This window comes from Aspergillus terreus, genomic scaffold (genome assembly GCF_000149615.1).
Source record: "Aspergillus terreus NIH2624 scaffold_6 genomic scaffold, whole genome shotgun sequence".
NCBI classification, from domain to species: Eukaryota; Fungi; Ascomycota; class Eurotiomycetes; order Eurotiales; family Aspergillaceae; genus Aspergillus; species Aspergillus terreus.
Window position 1 is genome coordinate 1,117,362 of NT_165929.1, and position 20,000 is coordinate 1,137,361.

Consider the following 20,000-nt stretch of genomic DNA (forward strand, 5'->3'; position numbering starts at 1 on the left):
GATGTCAGTGGTCGAAAGATCAAAAAGCTGAAGGGGGACACACGGTACCTGCGGTTCTCTCATGGGTGAGTCAACTGGAGGGATGATCCGGACTGCTGTTGATGTTCTCAGCCTCGAAATGTCGCAAGAAGGCCAGGACATGGCGGGCGAAGAACCATATCTTGTCCATAATGGTTGGACTCGCGAATTGGTGGTCACACAGCCCGAACACGTCCAAGAGTTCTACCGGAAAGATGGGAAGGGTATGTTCATTTATAGAAGCTTGCTGTAAGAAGCTCTCTGACTGGTCTTCAGATCATATGAAAGGGAAGAACCTAAATCTGGGTGATGCCTTCGGCCGGTTAGCATACTTACTACGCACTCTGGATCATACATTAACTCCTAGTTCCCTTAGGCTCCTCGGAAGATCAGCCGGAGTCCAAGGCGGACGAAAGTGGGTAGCCATTCGTGCCCATTTTGACCCAGAATTTTCGCATTCATCGAGTGTCTATATGTCAGACATATTTGCTACAGAGATAAGTCAATGGGTGACTGAACTGTCTCAAGGCTCTGCGGACAACCCTCATCCAATATCGAGGTTTGTTCGGAATGCAGCAGAGGCCTGTCACTTCCTACCATTTCGGTTGATAGCATTGACAGCTTACGGAGATGCTCTGGATACGAAGGTACTCAAATATTTTTTTTTTTTTTGTAGGTCTGTTCTCCTACTAGAACCAGGCTGATGATTGCAGACATACCAAGAACTAGTTCATCTGAACGACCTACATGAGCCCCTGATGCTTGACGCGATATTTGGCAAATGGACACCATACAAGCTCTTTAATTTCCTCCCAACCGAGTTCAGATCCCGTTTGAAGAAATTCGAACGGTCTTGGGAGCGACTCAATGACGAAGTCCTTGCGAAAGCGCGAGAGGTATAGATGTTCACCGTCCGACCTGACTGTCTAGGAAGTCAAGGCTAATATGGTCATAAAAAATAGAATAACCTGCGCTGTCCAGCCCTGCGCATATTTGATGGTGTTGAATCAGGTGATATATACAAAGTAGAAGTATATATCAACCCTGATCTGTCCTCTGATATGTACTAACACTTCTCACCAGTTCCTACAAACGATGTACGAGCTGCTGTACACAAACATAGACGTGACCTCAACCGTGACATCTTTTCTGCTTCTCAACATCTCTGCGAATCAATCATTCCAATCAAAACTGAGGGAGGAGATTCAAGCACGCCAGAATGAGCCATCTTATAAATTGATGGACTACGTGGAGAAAAAGGATACGCTTCTTCACTATGCAGTCATGGAATCTCTTCGTATGAGTCCTGCGCTATGTAAGTCCCTATAATGGCGCGGCATGTTTGTCCCATCTACTAATTGTATCTCAAAGGGTTCTCTCTACCAGAGAAAACGGCAACAGACAAGATCATCGGAGGCTACCATATCCCTGCTGGTACACCAACCATCATCGACTGGAAGCGTTTGAACACGACGCCTGAGATCTGGGGTGCCGATAGCGAGGTATTCTGCCCTGAGCGGTTTGCCAGTATCTCGCCTACAGCGTATCGGTATGCGTTCCTGCGCTTCGGAATTGGAAGTAGGCGTTGTATGGGTCAGAATATCGCCATTGTTATGCTGAAGATGGCGGTTATCGAAGTGCTAAAACGCTATTCCATGAAAGTGGGCTACGATAGCGGTATCAGAAATGATCGGTTCACAGTAACATCGGAGGGAGAGATTGAATTTATGTCGATCGAGGGAGAGGATTGAAATGGCGGGGCTCGGGTCTCAGTTAGTTTGCATGTTAACTTTTATCAACTAAGGAGATGCATCATACTGCTTGTAAATTGTTCGGATTGAACCCACAGTGCACTCCTGGCTGTATGAACCAGGGGGTTCTGGAAGTCATATAGGCGATGGAATGAATGTGTGCCCAATTCCGAGGGCATTACCTGGAAGCCAAGCGGCTACTATGAAGGGAAAAGCGCCAACGAGATTCTTCCCATGCATTCGCCTAGCCTTGGCAGCTATACATCAAGTACGGGCGCTGATAGTTGCAAGGGAGATTTTGAAATCTTCTTGCGGTCAAACCTGGCGTGGAATACAGGAAAAGAGGCATTGCAGAGAGTCTTGTAAAGGTGTGTGAGGACGAGTTAGAGAGAAGATTCGAGGCATGTGCGGGACAGCATTTGGAAAAGTCTTCCTTAAGGATTATGCCCAAAGTCGTCAGCGAGATCAATGGGTCATATTGGTTTGAGGAAAGGGTTTCGCGTTGTTGGAGAATACTGGTGTCCTCTTACGAGGGACCTAGAAAAAGCCTTCATTCTCTGGGCAAGCATCATCTACATGGGAGATCGTCTATCAATTTAATCTATATCCTCAAGACATCTTCTACTCGTACGGTATCTCCTCTTCTCATCGACTCATTCGCGGCAATTCCCGTAGCAATAGACCAGGCTCCATCGATATGCGAAGCTGCTCGTCTCAGCGGATCGTCTCGACGCGTGCCAAACAGATCTTCCAGCAGCTGAGGATCTCCGCCTCCATGGCCTCCCGACCCGGTGGGAACCTCTATCTCGATGGGCTTCTCGAACAAGGGTCGCAAAAGAATCGTTCGACTCTCCAGCGCCCCCTCCAGAGACTGTTCACCACCTGAGTTGACATACGACTGTTCGACCACTTCCACCTCCAGTCGGCCTTTGCTCCCGTTGAAGTTAACTCGAAACCCTTCCCATGGCGCATACGCCGTCAGGCTGTATGTCAACACCGCCCCAGACCGATACCGCACCATCACGCCCATCGTATCCTCAATGCTGATCCCATCGCCAAACACACTTTGGTCTCGATAGTATCCATCCTCCCACTCTGCATCACGGTACAACGCCTTGAGCTGCTCGTTCTGGTCGAGATGCAGCGCAAACGGGTCATCCCGGGCAACCTCACTCCCAGCTGCCCGAGAGTAGAACTTTGTCTCTCCGCGGGCCTCTGCGTTCTCCTTGCCGTAGAACCGAAGATCACCCATGGCGACCACGGTCTCGGGTTTTGTCTGTAGCCAGAAGTTCACCAGGTCGAAATGGTGCGTGGACTTGTGCACCAGCAGCCCGCCACTGTTGCGCTTGTCGCGGTGCCAGCGCCGGAAGTAATCCGCTCCGTGTGACGTGTTGAGCATCCATTCGAAATGCACCGAGTAGACGTCCCCGATGGCCCCGGAGGCCAGCAGCTCCGCGATCTTGCTGTTATGCGGCGCATACCGGTAGTTGAACGTCACCCGGACCTGGCGTTGAGTACGCTCGACGGTGTCGATGATCTGGCGGCACCGGGGGGCATCGATCGTCATGGGTTTCTCGGTGATGACGTTGCATCCTAGCTCAAGCGCGCGGACGATGTAGTGGTGGTGAGTACGGTCGATGGTGGTCACGATGATCTCGTCCGGACGGGTCTCCTTGACCATGCGGTCAAAGTCGCTGGCCAGATAGGTAGGGACAGCTCCATGCCCCAGGGCTTGGATCTTGGAGTTTGCGTAGGCCATGCGGGTGTTGTTGGTGTCGCAGAAGGCGACAAGCTCCGCAGTGGCAGCGAAGTCTCGGACGATGGCTGTGTAGAAGAACATGGCCCGGCCTCCGGTGCCCACCAAAGCGTACCTCTTCATCTTGCAGACTGTATGGTGTTTCCAAGCTGTATTGTTCGTTGACTGGCTGAGGCCGAAAAACGGTCTCGTATATAGGTAGTCTGGGGAATGCGGGGATGCTGGGATGAATTACCCCGAGGTGGAGGATCAGCTGCATCCACGCTGATCCCAGTCGGACTGGATAGTAGTATTTCCATGAATCACAGCCTGCGATATCATGCGGGGAAGGCGAGTCTCCAGTAGACAGAGGATTTAGGGAAGCCTTGCATGATGCTTGACATCCCACTCCATCAATCATGATAGCAGGATCCTATGGCGGCTTGGCTGTGATACCATCGGTTAAATGTAGGCCGATGGAAGGGATCAGAATAAATAACCCAGCATCATGAAGAGGACGGAGCCTGCAGACAGTATCTTACACTAGTGCTCTATAGTGCTCCTCAGACATGGTGTCCGATAAACCTGACTCTCAAGATGCCATCACGGCCATCAACAGCCCCAAACCCGCCAACGACAACACCACTGACGGTCATGCTACTAGGACGAAGGGTGCCAACGAAATAATTCGTGAAAAAGCAGCCCAGTTCCTGGCCAACACAGACCAAGACCGCTCATTTACTCTGGAAGAAGAGAAAGCAGTTCTCAGACGAATCGACCGCCGCCTTCTCCCTCTGCTCCTCGGAGCATACTTCTTCCAGCAGCTGGACAAGTCTTCTTTGTCGTATGTATCCATATTTGGAATCGTCGAAGATGCAAACCTCCATGGTCAGCAGTACTCCTGGCTAGGATCGATCCTCTACCTGGCTCAGCTAGTGATGCAGCCTGTCGCAGCATTCCTTCTAGTCAAGGCACCCACGGGAAAACTCATTGGAAGTGCCGTTCTTCTCTGGGGGAGTTCGCTCGCGATCATGGCAGCCTGCACGGATTTCCCAAGCTTGTTGGGGCTGCGATTCACATTAGGGGCCTTCGAGGCCATGATCGGTAGGTCCTCTCAACCCATGCAGTACCTTAAAAGACAATACTGACTACTGGGACAGCACCCTCCTGCGTCGCCGTGACCCAAATGTGGTGGCGACGAGGCGAACAGACACTTCGCACGGCGCTGTGGAACGGCATGAACGGAGTGACCTTCATTGTACTGTCTCCAAGTGCAACATGTCTTCAACAGCTAACACCCCCCAGGTTGGCAGTCTATTCACGTACGGACTCGGCCATTTCCACAGCAACACGCTGTATTCATATCAGGTATATGCTTATAAACAGCCAATATGATCTCCCGAGCACGGCAATTGACCGGGTCGATAGATCATCTTCATGTTTTGTGGGCTTCTCACCGTCGCATTCTCCTTTGCAGTCCTCTTCCTCATGCCCGATTCACCCATGGAAGCGAAATATCTCAACGACCGCGAAAAGGTCATCGCGGTCGAGCGACTGCGCGCCAATCAGATGGGCATCATCTCCCGCGAGTGGCGTTGGGATCATGTCTGGGAGACGCTGTACGATCTCAAGACCTGGTGCTGGTTTTCCCTGATCGTGACTATCTCGTAGGTGTTCCTCGTCGACGTAAGAGAGCAGAGAACGCGGTATTGACATTGTGCAGGATCCCCAGCGGCGGTATCAGCACCTTTGGTAACCTCATCATCAAGTCATTCGGTTATAACAGCTTCGAGACCATCCTTTTCAATATCCCCTTCGGCGTGATTCAAATCATCGCCATCATCGGCGGAGGCTGGTTGGCCACTCGGTTCCAGCGGAAGGGGCTGGTCATCGTTGGATTTGCGATAGTTGCTGCGATTGGGACATTGTTGATGATTGTGGTGCCTCGCGACCAAAAGGGTGTCCTGTTGTTTGGTTTTTATCTGGTTTGTGTGCCCTACAATCCCGGTGAGTGCATACTTACCGAATCAGGTCTCTTTTCTAGCAGCTATCACCCCTCTGGTCTACGCCTGGGAAGCGCAGAATACTGCTGGAGATACTAAGCGGAAATGTACATCGGCAGTGGTGTTGATCGGGATGTGCGCAGGCAATGTATGTGCGAGACTGCTTCCTTGCCCACGTTATGTGCTAAACACGTCACAGGTCATCGGCCCTCAACTGTATTCCACGGACCAGGCACCGCTCTACCGACCTGGTCTGATCTCAAACTTGATTTTGTTTGTGTTGGTGGGTGTGTTCGCAATGTAAGTGTCCATATCTTGCCTGACTTTCTGGATTGGCATACTTACGACTCAACCGACAGCATCACCAATCTGTATCTTGTGTACCTGAATAAGAAACATGCTAAAAAGAGACGAGAGATGGGCAAGTCGGCTCAGATCGTTGACGAGTCCATGTTGGCGAAGAAAGACCTAGGTAGCAAGGCGATGGAGCTGGAGAATGTTGAAAGTGCACCTGATGACGATCAGCTCAGTGACAAAGGCTTCGCGGATACGACGGACCTGAAGAATGAGGATTTCATCTTTGTTTATTGAGGGACCGTCTCATGGCATTTAGCCCTACGTCTTTAATCCATGCGAACCTCGAAAGCTGGCGTCGCGGCATCCAAGGCGAACAATTGATTTCCGAGCCTTTTATGACTCAACTATATCTTTTCTATCCTTCTTGTGCGAAGACCTGAAGCGATTTCCAATGTGATGTCCTATCCGAACATACAGGGATTACGCATCTGGGTCTATCAGAAAACTACACTTGAGAGCTGGCATATCTAGACCTCTAGTCATGGGATAACTCAGTAGCCAGCCTTCTTGCTCAGCCTGGTTGAACTATTATGATTCCGCATCATAGCTTTCAGCAGACGATGAAGATGATAACAAAACATATATGATAGAGGGTTATCATGTCTTTTCAATCCACTTCTTTCGGTTCTAGATCTCTCGGCCCAAGCGGGACTGTTCTCAAGGCCTTCATGAGAGGGTGATCTTCCAGGAATCGACTCGCAGGTGGACGTAGCATAATCTGCCAGTTGCAGAGCTGCTGTTTCGACACTTCAGCCTCTGAATCGCCGACGGCAATTCCATCTCGGCTTTGCGCATCTTGTACACAAGTGAGTGGCGCTGTGGACTCCATGGTTGGTAGTTGATTGCGCTTGTCCTTCCAGATACTGAGAGCATGGAAGGTGGATGTGCTATGCGGATGGTCAGGCCCTAACACTTTGTTGCGCAGCGTATAACACTCTTCCAACAAAGATATGGCTTCTTGGAGCTTTCCCAGTGACACCCACGTAGAGCTGAGATTTGACATACTGGTCAGAGTGTCAGGATGTTCCGCCCCTAGCACGATCTTCATTGTCTCCAGTGCCCGTATCCCTAGCTCTTCAGCTTCGGCCCGTCGTCCCTGGCACCGGTAAGTTTCTGCTAGGTTATGCACGCTGATCAAAGTATCTGGATGTTCAGCCCCTAGAAATTTCTCCTGTATCCGTAGCACTCGTGTCTGTAGCTCTTCAGCTTCGGCCCATCGTTCCTGGCTCCAGTAAGTTGATGCTAGGTTATGCATGCCGGTCAGAGTGTGCGGATGTTCAGCCCCTAGCACTTCTTCCGTATCTCCAGCACCTGTATCCCTAGCTCTTCAGCTTCGGTCCATCGTTCTTGGCTCCAGCAGGTTAATGCGAGGTCATTCATGCAGGTTAGAGTATCGGGATGTTCAGCCCCTAGCACTGTTTTCCCTATCTCTAACGCCCGTATCTGTAGCTCTTCAGCTTCAAACCATCGTCCCTGGTAGCAGTATGTTTCTGCTAATCTTGCTATGCTGAGGAAAGTACTGTGACATTCGTGACCATGTTTCTCAATCCTCATTTCCATCAGGTCTGTAAGGAGTAGTTCCGCTTCGTGATAGCGGCCGTCACTGAGAAGACAACAGGCCATGTTGTCAAGGAGATTAAGGTAGTGCTCTCGCTGCAGTCTGAACTCCTCGTCGTGCACAAGTGATAACGCATGGGGAAGATACTGCCGCCAAAGTCCCCTGTTAGTATAGTGACTATTTGGGAAAACTTCGGCCATCCGGTCAGCCACTCTTTGGATCCAGTGGCTAAAGACCGAACTCTTTTTAAGCCAGTTCCGTACTGCAATATGCACAAGTCTGTGCAAGCTTATACCCATATCTTGCGCGTTTGTGAATGAATAGGCACTCAAAAGCCCCAGCGCATCAGCTTTGCGTTTCTTAGATGTTGATGAAGGAAGGAGAGAATAAGGGATGTTGCGCGGATTGATACACGCCATGAAAGACAAAAAGTCCGCTGCTAGTTGATTCTGACGCTGGATTTGTTCGAACGAGATTAACCATGTAGTAACCACAGGATTCTGTATATCCTTATAGCGTCCTGCATCCTTGAAATCTTCACTTAGAAGGTTCACTATGTCTGGCTCTTTTTCCTGCAGAAGCTTCAGGTAGGTGGACAGATCTAGTGAATTTTTGTTGATGTACGCTGACGCCTGCGCGATTGCCAACGGGAGGAAGGTCAGTTGTTTCAGAAGAGCCACTGTCGTTTCACTATCCTTCAGCAAAGCTTGATCGATCAGGGACTTTTCCAGGATTTTCAACGCGGTATCTCTATCCACATCTGGGATGGGAATGGTATCGGAGGACGCCAATTCAACTGCGAGTTTTCGGTTTCGGGTAGTGAACAGGACACAGCCATGTTCGCTTTCCGGGAGAGCGTCTTCGAGAGTAGGCCGCATATCCATATCATCTGCATTATCAAAAATCAGAAGCCACTTCCCGGCACGCTCAGAGCTAAGGTATGTCTTGATCTGTGCATTGACCTGAGCGGGATTCACATCACACAGTCCAAGTGTCTGTGCGATATTTAGATACGCCTGGTCGATCATTCCAAGACTAGTGCATGGAATCCAGAAAATCGAGCACGCCTTATCTAGGTCCCGTATGCGATACGCCAGTTCCAAGGCTATTTGTGTCTTACCCACCCCTCCTAGGCCAGTGATGGCGATCTGGCGAGGCCCATCTGATGCCATGATGAGTTCTTGTACTTTGGTGATTTCTTCCTGACGGCCGACAAATCGTGGATTCCTTGCCAGTGGGACCATCCAATGACCCATTCTGTTGTTCTTCGGCTGGCTCGGATCCGTCGAAGAAGGTACGACTGACAATAGGGATTTTGTATAGGCAGCTGCTGTTAAAGCTGCATATCCTTGCCAGTCCTTTTGCTTATGGGAGTCGCAGTAGTCGCAAATCCCACGGATCACGAGAGTGGGCAGCTGATTCATAAGACCTGCTGCCTCCATCTCAAAGCACAATACTCCAAACTGTTGGGCGAGGCGGTCGCGTGTTTCCGAATCTTTCATAACCTGATCTCCAGAGGCAATCAACCCGTAGTGGACCTGAGGTGTTTGGTCACGCGGCTTTCGGGCGATTAATTGCTCCTTGTCACACTTGTCGCAGTCGCTACCATTGTTGAGATGGTGGTAGGAGGCAGAAAAGAGGTAGTCTCTTTCCTGATCTGGGGGCCCAAATTTTTCTCTCATATCTGGATTCCGTGCCAATACATCGCCCACAATCTTTGAAATCGTCTCATCATGTTTTGTCATTTGAGCGGCCTGTAAATAGGCCATATAGGTCAAAAGAGCCTGCGGCGGGTGGTTTAACATGCCGGTCTGCTCGAACTTTCCGCCCTGCACCGTCTTGCCGTAGTCATACTGGATCACTCCACTGTTCTTGCCCACTGGCTTGCTGACCACCACATCTCCTAGTCGAATGTCATTCTGTGTGCTTGGAACACCGCCTCCGATTCCCACCAGAAGCGCAAACTGGATCCGACGGAAAGTGGAACACATATGCGCCATAACAGTAGCAGCAGATACGGTTCCATATATGCCTGTAGGTAGGCAGGCGATGGCGACGAAATGGCCATTAAGTTCACCAAACACGTAGGCGTTGGGATCTGTGGACGGTGGGCGGAAGGGACGGTGGATTTTGTCAAGCATGACTCTTGCTGCTGCTACCTCCAACGGTAAGGCACATATCCACGCGACTGTGTAATCGTCGCTGGTCAGGGAAGCCATCTGCGAGATAATTGGGCCAAGAGATGACTCCTTTCGCTTGTATGAGTAGTTAAGAGACTCATCAGGCTGACAACCTGGGAGAAATGAGGGGTAGTCAGCATGTTCCTACAAGGCTGGCTCACGCTAGCAATTCGGCCTGAGGCAGTATCAGCTCAGATCACGTCGGCTTAGCCTGGCTTCATATAAGACATGGACACATGCAAATTTGAATCGAGTGGGGAATATACACATCTGAATCCAAGTATCTATCGTTTGGAATCGCGAACGCTACCGATACTGCGACCCAAGGCTACCGGTCCGACTCACGCTGCGACTCGCAAACACATCGTCATCATCATCGGGTCCGTAGATCCCAACGCGGAAAACACCCTCACACCACTCTGCAAATGTATCCACGTCCCACACAGCATCCTCGCGGCCCTTGCCCTTCTTGCTGACAGGCTTTCCCTTGCTCTTCTCTGAAGAGGTGTACTTGCCGAAGAAATCCTCATAGATTTGGATCACGCGATCCTGCACGGCGCCAACCAGCGTCTCCTTCATCCGGGCATCATCGAGGTAATCGCTCAGAATTTTGCGCAGCTCCGGGACTTCCTTTTCGATATTCCGGCAGGTAGGGTAGATCAGTTCCCCGCGTTGGAGATTCCGTGTGTCAACAAACTTTGCCGGTAGCGAGGCCGTCATTTTCGTGGCGAACCCGTTGATGAAGTCGTTGATGACCGTCCGGAGACGTCCATCAAGCTCAACCTTGGCGTCGAGCATGTTCTCCACAACACGAGGGAGTAGTCCATGTCCGACGAGACGCATGAGATTGCGTGGATTAAATAGACCACCTCGCTCTCGAAGTTCCCAGAAAGTACTGGTCATGGCTGAAAAGTCGAACGATACTTCAGGTGCAACATATTCGATGTCGAAAGCAACAATCTGCTGCTTGAGGATGAGCAGATGACTCATGAGAAAGAGCTGTCCATCCACAGGCGAAGATTTGCTGGAGATCAAAGAGCTTGCTTGGTGGAGGGAGTCGTTTGTCTGGTGGACAATCTGATGCGCTAGGTCATCAAAAACAGTAGACTGCATAAATCGGTCAGTTTAGCATGTAGCAAATATCAACATAGGAGACAATCTCATACATTTACCAGCCGGTAAATTCTGCTTAAAAGCCAAATGGCTTTCCGCAGTGTTGGGTACCAACCACTGAAAGCTGCTTGAGATTCAAAATCCCACTTTGAGTCCTGCTCAGAGGGATCCGCGCCATCCTCACTCTGCTTTGTTGGTTTGGATATATTCACCAGGGCGTCGGCAGGAGCAATCTTCCGACCCGATATTTGGCCTTCTGTGACTGATATCGACACCTGTTTGTTACGTGCAGGGTAATCAAGATCTTCCGGACGAGGCTTATATCGTTCGATCTCATCACGAAGGAAGGCTTGCGCACGGAACACTAAGCGAGTTTGGACATCCTCCAGGGCTGGTTGGATCAGAGAGTGGAAGTCGAGTTGATTTGCGTCCGGGCTTTCAGCCTCCTCGTCCTGGTCGAACAAATACCGAGTTTGCAGTAGAGTGCACAGTTGACATAGCCGAATGATTTTATCCTCATGTATAATCCGCGGTCGGAGATGGTCATATAATGGTTCGCAGATTGCCTCCAGGAAGTCATACAAGCCCCCATACCCGTGAAACCATTCACTCCACAGGTCAAACTCATCCAGACAGATACCACGGATATAGCTGATGCTACCGCGTGCAAAGGAAACAAGGTCCTTCGACGTACTCGGGGCCTGTGCTATATCGTTCAGGTTCTTTTGCACCAGGGGGATTATCAACTTGCTGCGAATGGCAGCGTAGTTAGAGTGGAGCTCATTGAGTAGACTTTGGTATTCGGCCTCCGCGCCTTGGTCCGGGTCCAGGGGCGGAACAGCTCTCTTCTGAATCTCCAACCCAATCTGTTTCAATTCCGGGGCGCCAACTCTAAATTTGGCGTAAAGGAGTGCCGACATAGTGGTGTCGTTGAGTTGCTTGTCTGCGATCTTCTTGGAGACACCCACGTACACATCTCGAAGCGCCGAAACGAAGTGCCCTCGAATTAACGTGAGGGCGCGTGTTAGAAGTAATCGGTATCTGGAGCGGTATACGCTAGCTTCCTTTTGATCAGGCTGGAGGCGAAAGTTAGAAAAGTGTGCAGCAAGGGGAATTGATCTACTAACGTGCGTCTCCATATAGTCCAAACATTCGTCCAGCCGTCTTAGCATATCCGAGAATTCCTGGCTGCGGACAGTGTTACCCGCACCTGGTGCATTGAGTCGTCGTGAAGCAGGATCCAGGAAGTCATAGTATTGAAGATTCTCTTGGATGTCTGCTGCTAGCTCCGAGTCCCGTTTTTGCGCCGTCAGCAGCCCCTCACATTGTTTCTGGAAGTTGGACGTCTGCAATTCCACCGCTTTGAAGTCCTGCGACAGACTGGTAAGGAGGTCGAGGGTCGAGGAAGTATCTGACAGCAGCGTGTCGAGATGCGATTTGGACATCTGAAGTTCATGGAGGCAGGCTCTAGAGCACAGCGATAGTCAATATCTCGGGCGTCGTAACGGCACGTAGCGGGCGCATACTGGTACTCATCGTAACTGGTTTCGAGCAGGCTATCCTCAATGTCATGGTACCATTGGCTAAACTCCAGTTCATTATGGACATCCGCAATCGACTCCGGTCCTTCGGGCACGGCTTCAGCTGCAGCGATGCCTTTGGCCTGGAGCTCCAAGGGTGGTCGGGGCGGAGCCGTTTGGCGGCGGGATCGCTTTCCCGCAGCTTGTTGACGCATTCTGAAAGGAATGCCGGTCCGAGAAGTTAGAATTCGTTCTGGTCCTATGCCCTGGTGCAAACGGGGCAAGCAATCATGATGGGACCATAAGCTGGTGGGGGGAGTGGTAGCTGCTGATGGAACTGAACTGTCCTCCGTGGCCGCTTCGTCGCGATATTCTGCCGCCGCCTTCCGCTTCCGCTACTGACGCAAGTGACCATCGCGACAGCCTCGACGTTTGACTCTGTCGCTTGCTAGGCAGATCAAACACCACCATATCCCCGAAGCTGCGACATGCGCATGTCTACGGATCTCTAAGCGCATCATGTGGAGCACACGAGCCCGACAGCCTGCGACGAGCCTCGTCGCCGTTTCTCGTCGCCTTCCCCGGACCGGCCGATCGATTGGACTACAGTGGCGAAGGAATTATGCCAGCAACGCTCGTCACTCTTCTGGACAGTCGCCCTCTTCGTCGAGTTGGTTTTGGAATTCCTTGGGTCTTGCGGGAACGGGTACAGCGGCATTTCTGATCTACTCCTACGCCACCAAGAGCGATGAACTCGAAAGTCCTGTAAGCCCTAAAGCCAAGGACTTTTCGCCTACGCCTGGAGAGTTGGGGTCGCAATATGTTCAGAAGAAGAGAAGCGTGAAAAGCCCAGGTGTCTACGTATGGGGCACCAATTCCTATCGCGTCGTGGATCCAGATTCCAAGGAATCTGTGATCAAAACCCCTCGGAGACTGGCATACTTTGACGGACAAGTGCTTCGCGATCTGAAGCTTACGGATAAGTCGGGCGCTGCGATTGATGAGAAGGGGGATTTGGTTCAGTGGGGAAAGGGATATTCGGAATCTCACTACAAGCCCACGAAGACGTTGACGGGCAAGAACTTGGCTTCTCTCTGCATGTCCAACGACCGCATCCTGGCGCTAGCGGCTGATGGTAAGGTGTACTCGGTGCCCATTGCGGAAGCAGATCAGTTGTCGGGAAAGAAGCCCAAGGAAGGCTCATGGATTCCTTTCTGGTCTGGAAGCTCCGGATTGAGCTACCGGGTGCTCCAGCCGAGTCTGAAGCTCGGTGAAAAGATTACTGCTATCCGTGGAGGTCTGGAACATGCACTTCTCTTGACAAGTAGCGGCCGTGTCTTTTCTGTTGCCGCCTCGACCGAATCGTACCCCTCCTTTGGGCAGCTCGGTGTCCCAGGCCTTACGTGGGCGACTCGACCAAAGGGGCCGGTAGATACCTGTCACGAGGTCAAGGCGCTCAGTGGCTCCAAAATTGTTGACATTGCGGCTGGCGATTACCACTCCTTGGCATTGAGCAAAGACGGCAGCGTTTTTGCTTTTGGTGACAACTCTCTCGGTCAACTGGGCATGATGTTCGATCCGTCTCTGCCATTTTTCGATGCTCCTACGCTGCTCCCTGTGAAGAACCTCTACAAAGGTGATATCTGGTTCCCCAAGGTGACCGGAATTGCCGCCGGAGGGGCTAACAGCTTCTTGACGGTCGATGCAAAACGCATTGTGGGGTCTGGAGAGAATCCTTCCACTATCCGTGACTTGGACCGTGTTACAGCTGATACCTGGGCGTGTGGGCGCGGCATTTGGGGCGCTCTTGGAAACGGAAAATGGACACATATTCAGGATGCCCCTACGAAGGTCAAAGCGCTGAGCGGTCTTTTCGAGTATGACGAGCAGTCAAAAACTCTCTCCCCAATTCGATTACGTGATATCGCCGTGGGCACGACGCACGTTTCAGCCGTGATGGACAACAAGGTTCACATGAAACCCTCGCCGACCACTTCTTTGAACGAGTCGGATGATTGGGGCTATGATGCTCTTTGGTGGGGTGGAAATGAGCACTTCCAGCTCGGCACGGGGAAGAGAAGCAACATGTCCAAGCCGACATACATTAACGCGCCGCCCGGGGATGAAAAGGAAGATGAAGAAGCACGGCTTCAGATCATGCCGCGGCATAAAGCTAAGGCTGGATCGCGGACGGTAAGCATGGAACAACGGGTAGTGTGTGGCCGACACGTTTCTGCTATTTACTCTTCTGTATAATGTGGCCGAATATGTAATTTAGTTTCTTATTGGATGTGTTAAGTCCCTACTCATGAATATTGATGTTCATTTTGTACTGTCTGGTTCAGAACATATCTTTACGATCTGTTCTGCGTGCGTCTGAGAACGAAGGATGTAGTTATGCTACAAGCTAAAAGCATTCATTTTGAGCCTACTCAAAGTATACTATCACCAAGATGAAAGTAGAGCGATATATATCAATATTGTTGAAGCTTGAATCCTCTACGTACTTCTATAGAAACCAAGAAATATGCAAACAAGACAAACACGCGACTCCGCGGAAGACGCTTGGACCACCGCTTATCCAAAAAATTTCCAGCGCGAGAAAACCCCGACCAACGCCAACACGAACATCACAACCCCCCAGACCCAATCATGCCCCGCGAAAAGCAGAAACGCGGTCGCCGTGCGGCCGAGAAGGCCCAGAAAGATGCCTCCAAGCGAAAGCGCGACGAAGCCCCCGAAGACCCCGCCGCCAAACGGTTGAAGCCGTCGACGTCGATCGAGGAGACGCAGCCCGCGACCGACTTCACCGAAGGCGCTGACTACATTCCGTTGAATTTCGAGGATAACGTTGAGGACAACGTCGAGGAAAACATTGAGGACAACACACAGGATGTTACCGCCTCTGGTGACACGCCCTTCTACGGTCTTCTTGACCCAGAAGAGCAGGAGTACTTTTCCCGTGCGAACGAGGTGCTGGAGCTGAACCAGTTTCAGGACGCAGAGGAGCGGCGCATATTTGTTGAGAGTGTCTATAAAGAGGCTAGGGGCAAGGAACTCAAGATTGCCTGCAGTCAGTCGTGCTCTCGGCTTATGGAGAAGCTGATCTCCATGTCCGATATCCATCAGATCCGGAGGTTGTTCAGCAAGTTCATCGGGCATTTCTTGCACCTGGTTCAGCATCGCTTCGCGAGCCATTGCTGTGAGACGCTCTTCATCAATGCGGCGCCGGGCGTGACGCAAAAAATCTCCAAGACGAAAGGAAACAAGATGGATATCGACCAGGACGAGGACGAGGAGCCCGAGCCCGAGCTGACGCTAGCGGAGATGTTCATGAAGGTGGTGGAAGAGTTGGAAGGAAACTGGGGCTATTTGCTGACGGAGCGGTTTGCCTCGCACACCATCCGGGTGCTTCTTTTGGTGTTGGCTGGTGAGCCGGTGGACCTGTCGACAAGCGACTCGGTCGTCGCAAGCCGAAAGAAAGAGAGATTGGGGCTATTGAATGACGAGTCACAGGAGGGCAGTGCTGTCTCGCAGAGGAGAGCGGTGCCGGAGTCCTTCGAAGCGACGTTGAAGAAGATCATGACCGACATGATTTCCGTACTGGATGATACCTATCTGAGAGCCCTGGCTACGCACCCGGTCGGAAACCCAGTGTTGCAAGTGTTGGTGTATCTGGAGCTGTCGCACTTCGGAAAGGCCAGTGCAAAGGACCCGAAATCCGTCATCCGACGCTTAATCCCGGATGAGAAATTCGAAGACGGCACGGAAACGACGTCGTTCACCCGCGGGTTGCTCTACGACCCTGTGGGATCTCGGTTACTTGAAACCATCGTACGATACATGCCCGGAAAGCTGTTCAAGAGCCTCTACAAAAACTTTATGCACGATCAAATGACCTCTCTCGCACGAAACCAGACAGCCGGATATGTTGTTCTCCGGGTGTTAGAACGTCTTGGAAAGGATGACCTCCAAGAGGCGGTAGAATCGCTTTCTCCTCAGATCCCGAACCTTATCGAACGGTCAAGGACAATCGTCCCCAAGGTGCTGATTGAGCGCTGTATTGTGCGTGGAGCTAATACAACACCGCTTGCTGGGGCTCTGGAGGCTTCCTACGACAAGGACCCTGCGCGCCGGCTGAACCAGATGCTTCGACTGGAGGAAGATAAGAAGGAGGATACGGAACAAGCGGACAAGTCCAAAGAACCGGCACCCGGTTCCCGCGCGGCCGAAAAGCTGCATGGCTCTTTACTTGCTCAGGCCATGTTGACTGCACCTGGCAACCTGAGTGGTCTGGTATACTCCAGTCTGCTTGCGCAATCCCCCGAGGCTCTTGTCAAGATTTCGAAAGATCCGACAGCCACGCGTGTTATCCAGCAGGCCCTCACGGCCTCAACGTCCACCCAGCAGTTCCGCCGACAGTTTGTGCCGCGATTCCTCGGTCATCTGCATGATCTTGCGCTCGACAGCAATGGTTCTCGTGTGGTTGATGCTCTGTGGCCCGCGACTAAGGATATTTTCTTCATCAAGGAACGCATGGCACAAGAGCTGACGCAACATGAACTGGCACTGCGGGATTCGTTCGTGGGACGCGCTGTATGGAGAAACTGGTCGATGGACCTCTACAAGCGACGACGAGGCGAATGGGCCGCGAAGGCCAAGGGACTCGATGGGGAGAATGCGGCTGGCGAACGTCCGAAATCGAAGATCGAATTGGCACGAGCTCGGTTTGCGGCGAAGGCTGAAGAGGCAAAGGCGAAGGGGGTGGCTGCGAAATGATTGTACGGATAGATGTAGTTGGTTTAGAGTAGCCAAGAAAAGCAATCTGCTGCAGGTCATCGAACTTGCAGCAATGTTATGTGCTCGACGAGTGTTCTATATAAAGATACCTGTCGCATTGCCGAAGACCCGTTGCGATCTATACAAATCCTCTGCTTGTTCGGTGCATTGCCGACACTTCAACTACCGATTCCTACTAAGTTCTCCAGCTGCAGCTAACTGTGTCGGGAAATGTGAAAATCCCTTCCATCGATGATGTCAGATCGTCCAGAAGTGTCGCAATATCGACCGTTCTACCATTCTACCATCCTCTCCACCATGCTAAAGATCTACACAGCCTATCTGAATCGCCTCAGCGGAAGTGCTGACAAACATGGGCGATTGAGTCTGGGTTCTGGTTCTGGTTCCACTTGGGCTGGTGGGTTTAACCGACGTTGAATCCATCCGCGCCGCCGAAGCGATCTCGTCATTGACGTTTTCCTCTTCACTCGATGGTCTTCAATCCACTGCTGAATATATTCTCTCTTTATATACTTACAATATAGATGGCTGAGTCCACACCCAATCGCGCAGAAGAAGTGAAACAGGTGAGTCTTCTGGCTGTGAACCATCCGATCCATAATTAACGCACCGCTTGTCCCGCAGCTTCTAAGCGCAGTTGAAGACCTCTTGATTCCCTTCATTCGCGCCGCCGATGAAGACCCTCACGGACCGGCGCTGAAGAACGGGCTCAACGGAAGTGACAATGGCCTCAATGGGACGAATGGGACCAACGGCGCCCACAAACCACCCACCAGCTCGCTAGTCGACTACAAAAAGCCCGAAGAGCTGCAAGAACTTCTTCAATTAGAGCTCCCCATGCAAGGCGCCGGGCAGGACGGCCTCCTCGACGTGCTTCGCAAAGTCCTCCGCTTCTCCGTCAACACCTGGCACCAGGGCTTCCTCGACAAACTGTATGCGTCGACCAACGCCCCCGGCGTGGCGGCCGAGCTCATCCTCGCGGCCCTGAACACAAACGTCCACGTCTACCAGGTGTCACCGGCGCTCACCGTGATCGAGAAATACACCGGCCAGCAGCTAGCGGCGCTCTTTGGCCTGACCGGGCCACGCGCCGGCGGCATCTCCGTGCAGGGCGGCTCGGCCTCCAACACGACCTCGATCGTGATCGCGCGCAACAACCTCTTCCCGGACACCAAGTCAAACGGCAACGGCGACCACCGCTTCGTGCTCTTCACCAGCGCCCACGGCCACTACAGCATCGAAAAGGCCGCGCAGATGCTAGGCCTCGGCAGCAGCGCCGTCTGGGCCGTCCCCGTCGACAAGCAGGGCCGCATGATCGCCGCCGAGCTGGAGACCCTCGTCCAGAAGGCCCTCCGCGAGAACCGCACGCCCTTCTACGTCAACGCCACCGCTGGCACCACCGTCATGGGCTCCTTCGACCCGTTCGCCGACATCGCCGCCATCTGCCGCCGCTACAACCTCTGGCTCCACGTCGACGGCTCCTGGGGCGGCTCGTTCGTCTTCTCCCCCCGCCAACGCCACAAGCTCGCCGGCGCCCACCTCGCCGACAGCATCGCCATCAACCCGCACAAAATGCTCGGCGTCCCCGTCACCTGCTCGTTCCTCCTCGCCGCCGACCTGCGCCGCTTCCACCGCGCCAACACCCTCCCCGCCGGCTACCTCTTCCACAACGACGACGATGAGACGCCGTCTGGCGGGTGCGGCGGCGGCGAGTCCGAGCTGGCGGCCGACTCGCCCGAGGTGTGGGATCTGGCCGACCTCACACTGCAGTGCGGCCGCCGCGCCGACTCGCTGAAGCTCTTCCTCGGCTGGACCTACTACGGCACCGCGGGGTACGAGCGCCAGATCGACGCCGCCTGCGACGTAGCCGCGCACCTGGCCACCCTCGTCGCCGAGAACCCCAACTTCATCCTCGTCAGCGAGAACCCGCCGCCGTGTCTGCAGGTGTGCTTCTACTACGCTCCCGGCGGGCGGCTGCTGCACCCGCGCGGCATTGCGTCGAATGAGAGCGAGCGCGGCAGGGCCAATAGCAAAGTCACTGAGCGCGTGACGCACGCTATCGTTTCCAAGGGCTTCATGGTGGACTTTGCGCCGCCCAGTGGGGACGAGGATGCGGTCGGAGACGGAAAGTTCTTCCGCTGCGTGGTGAATGTCCAGACGACGAGGGAGACTGTCGAGAACCTGCTGCGGGCGATTGAGGAGGTCGGTCCCGGTATCGTGGATGCGATGAGCGTGCGGAATGCGCCGGCGAATTTCCGGACGCTGGGGGAACGAGGTCATGGGCCGGTGGTTCACCATCCTTGATGGAGTGAAAATATTATTACAACTAGAATGTGAGGACCTGTGAAATCGACGCCGAAATGACAGCTACTGAGGCCATAAACAGCCGCATTTCCACCTGTAATTTCCAGCGGCGAGCAGTTGCCTAGCGCTCGTACGTGCTCCACGCCACTATTCTGCACCCACTAAGCATAAGCTACTCCAGCCCAATTAAAGCTATCGATCTGATAAGTTACGGCTTTTTTAGTGAGTGGTCCGGGAATAATGATATTTAAGATTGTCCATTGGGTGGCACAGCTGGTGTCTTTAAGCTTTCCTGCATATGGGAGTATCTACGATCGAATGGGGGGTAGACTACCTTGTCATGGCATTATTTGATGCAAGAATTTAACCAAGCAGAGCTGGCGGTATATATATGTCCTTCGCTCGTTCGTCTTGATGTGGCTGTAGTAGCTGACCTTTTATGCTCTCCTCAGGTCAATACCTTCTAATGTGGTGGCCGGGACCAATACAAGATGTGCCAAATATTATGAAGTCGTCCCAAGGGATACCTGCAGTTCGGTGACAGTGATGATGGGGATTAGTCTAACGGACTTTTTCTTTCTGGTAAGCTCATACATACCGTCTCGACCGCATACTAACCAGCTGACTGCAACAGAACCCAGAAATCAACAATCCAAACTGT

The 20,000-nt window shown here is 52.4% G+C and overlaps 6 protein-coding genes across 6 annotated transcripts; 4 read left to right on the forward strand and 2 right to left on the reverse strand.

Moving 5' to 3' along the window:
- Positions 1-118: 118 nt before the first annotated feature.
- On the forward strand, positions 119-1,769 carry ATEG_04640 (cytochrome P450; the record flags this gene model as incomplete). The annotated part of the gene is made up of 6 exons (XM_001213818.1): positions 119-242; positions 295-340; positions 395-665; positions 732-914; positions 1,102-1,333; positions 1,390-1,769. The coding sequence occupies 6 exons, from the start codon at positions 119-121 to the stop codon at positions 1,767-1,769; spliced, it is 1,236 nt and encodes a 411-aa protein (XP_001213818.1).
- A 601-nt stretch (positions 1,770-2,370) lies between these two features.
- On the reverse strand, positions 2,371-3,648 carry ATEG_04641 (Gfo/Idh/MocA family protein; the record flags this gene model as incomplete). Its single annotated transcript, XM_001213819.1, has 1 exon — positions 2,371-3,648. The coding sequence occupies one exon, from the start codon at positions 3,646-3,648 to the stop codon at positions 2,371-2,373; it is 1,278 nt and encodes a 425-aa protein (XP_001213819.1).
- A 425-nt stretch (positions 3,649-4,073) lies between these two features.
- Positions 4,074-6,098, forward strand: ATEG_04642 (putative MFS transporter; the record flags this gene model as incomplete). The annotated part of the gene is made up of 5 exons (XM_001213820.1): positions 4,074-4,608; positions 4,810-4,859; positions 4,933-5,171; positions 5,228-5,511; positions 5,707-6,098. The coding sequence occupies 5 exons, from the start codon at positions 4,074-4,076 to the stop codon at positions 6,096-6,098; spliced, it is 1,500 nt and encodes a 499-aa protein (XP_001213820.1).
- A 1,050-nt stretch (positions 6,099-7,148) lies between these two features.
- Positions 7,149-11,635, reverse strand: ATEG_04643 (Golgi transport complex subunit COG3; the record flags this gene model as incomplete). The annotated part of the gene is made up of 3 exons (XM_001213821.1): positions 7,149-9,677; positions 9,948-10,709; positions 10,769-11,635. The coding sequence occupies 3 exons, from the start codon at positions 11,633-11,635 to the stop codon at positions 7,149-7,151; spliced, it is 4,158 nt and encodes a 1,385-aa protein (XP_001213821.1).
- A 1,119-nt stretch (positions 11,636-12,754) lies between these two features.
- Positions 12,755-17,014, forward strand: nop9 (RNA-binding RNA processing protein NOP9; the record flags this gene model as incomplete). Its single annotated transcript, XM_001213822.1, has 4 exons — positions 12,755-12,909; positions 13,006-14,428; positions 14,581-14,605; positions 14,751-17,014. The coding sequence occupies 4 exons, from the start codon at positions 12,755-12,757 to the stop codon at positions 17,012-17,014; spliced, it is 3,867 nt and encodes a 1,288-aa protein (XP_001213822.1).
- A 318-nt stretch (positions 17,015-17,332) lies between these two features.
- Positions 17,333-19,339, forward strand: ATEG_04645 (pyridoxal phosphate-dependent decarboxylase family protein; the record flags this gene model as incomplete). The annotated part of the gene is made up of 3 exons (XM_001213823.1): positions 17,333-17,432; positions 17,588-17,601; positions 17,660-19,339. 3 exons carry the CDS (start codon positions 17,333-17,335, stop codon positions 19,337-19,339), a joined length of 1,794 nt encoding a protein of 597 aa, XP_001213823.1.
- Between the last annotated feature and the right edge of the window lie 661 nt (positions 19,340-20,000).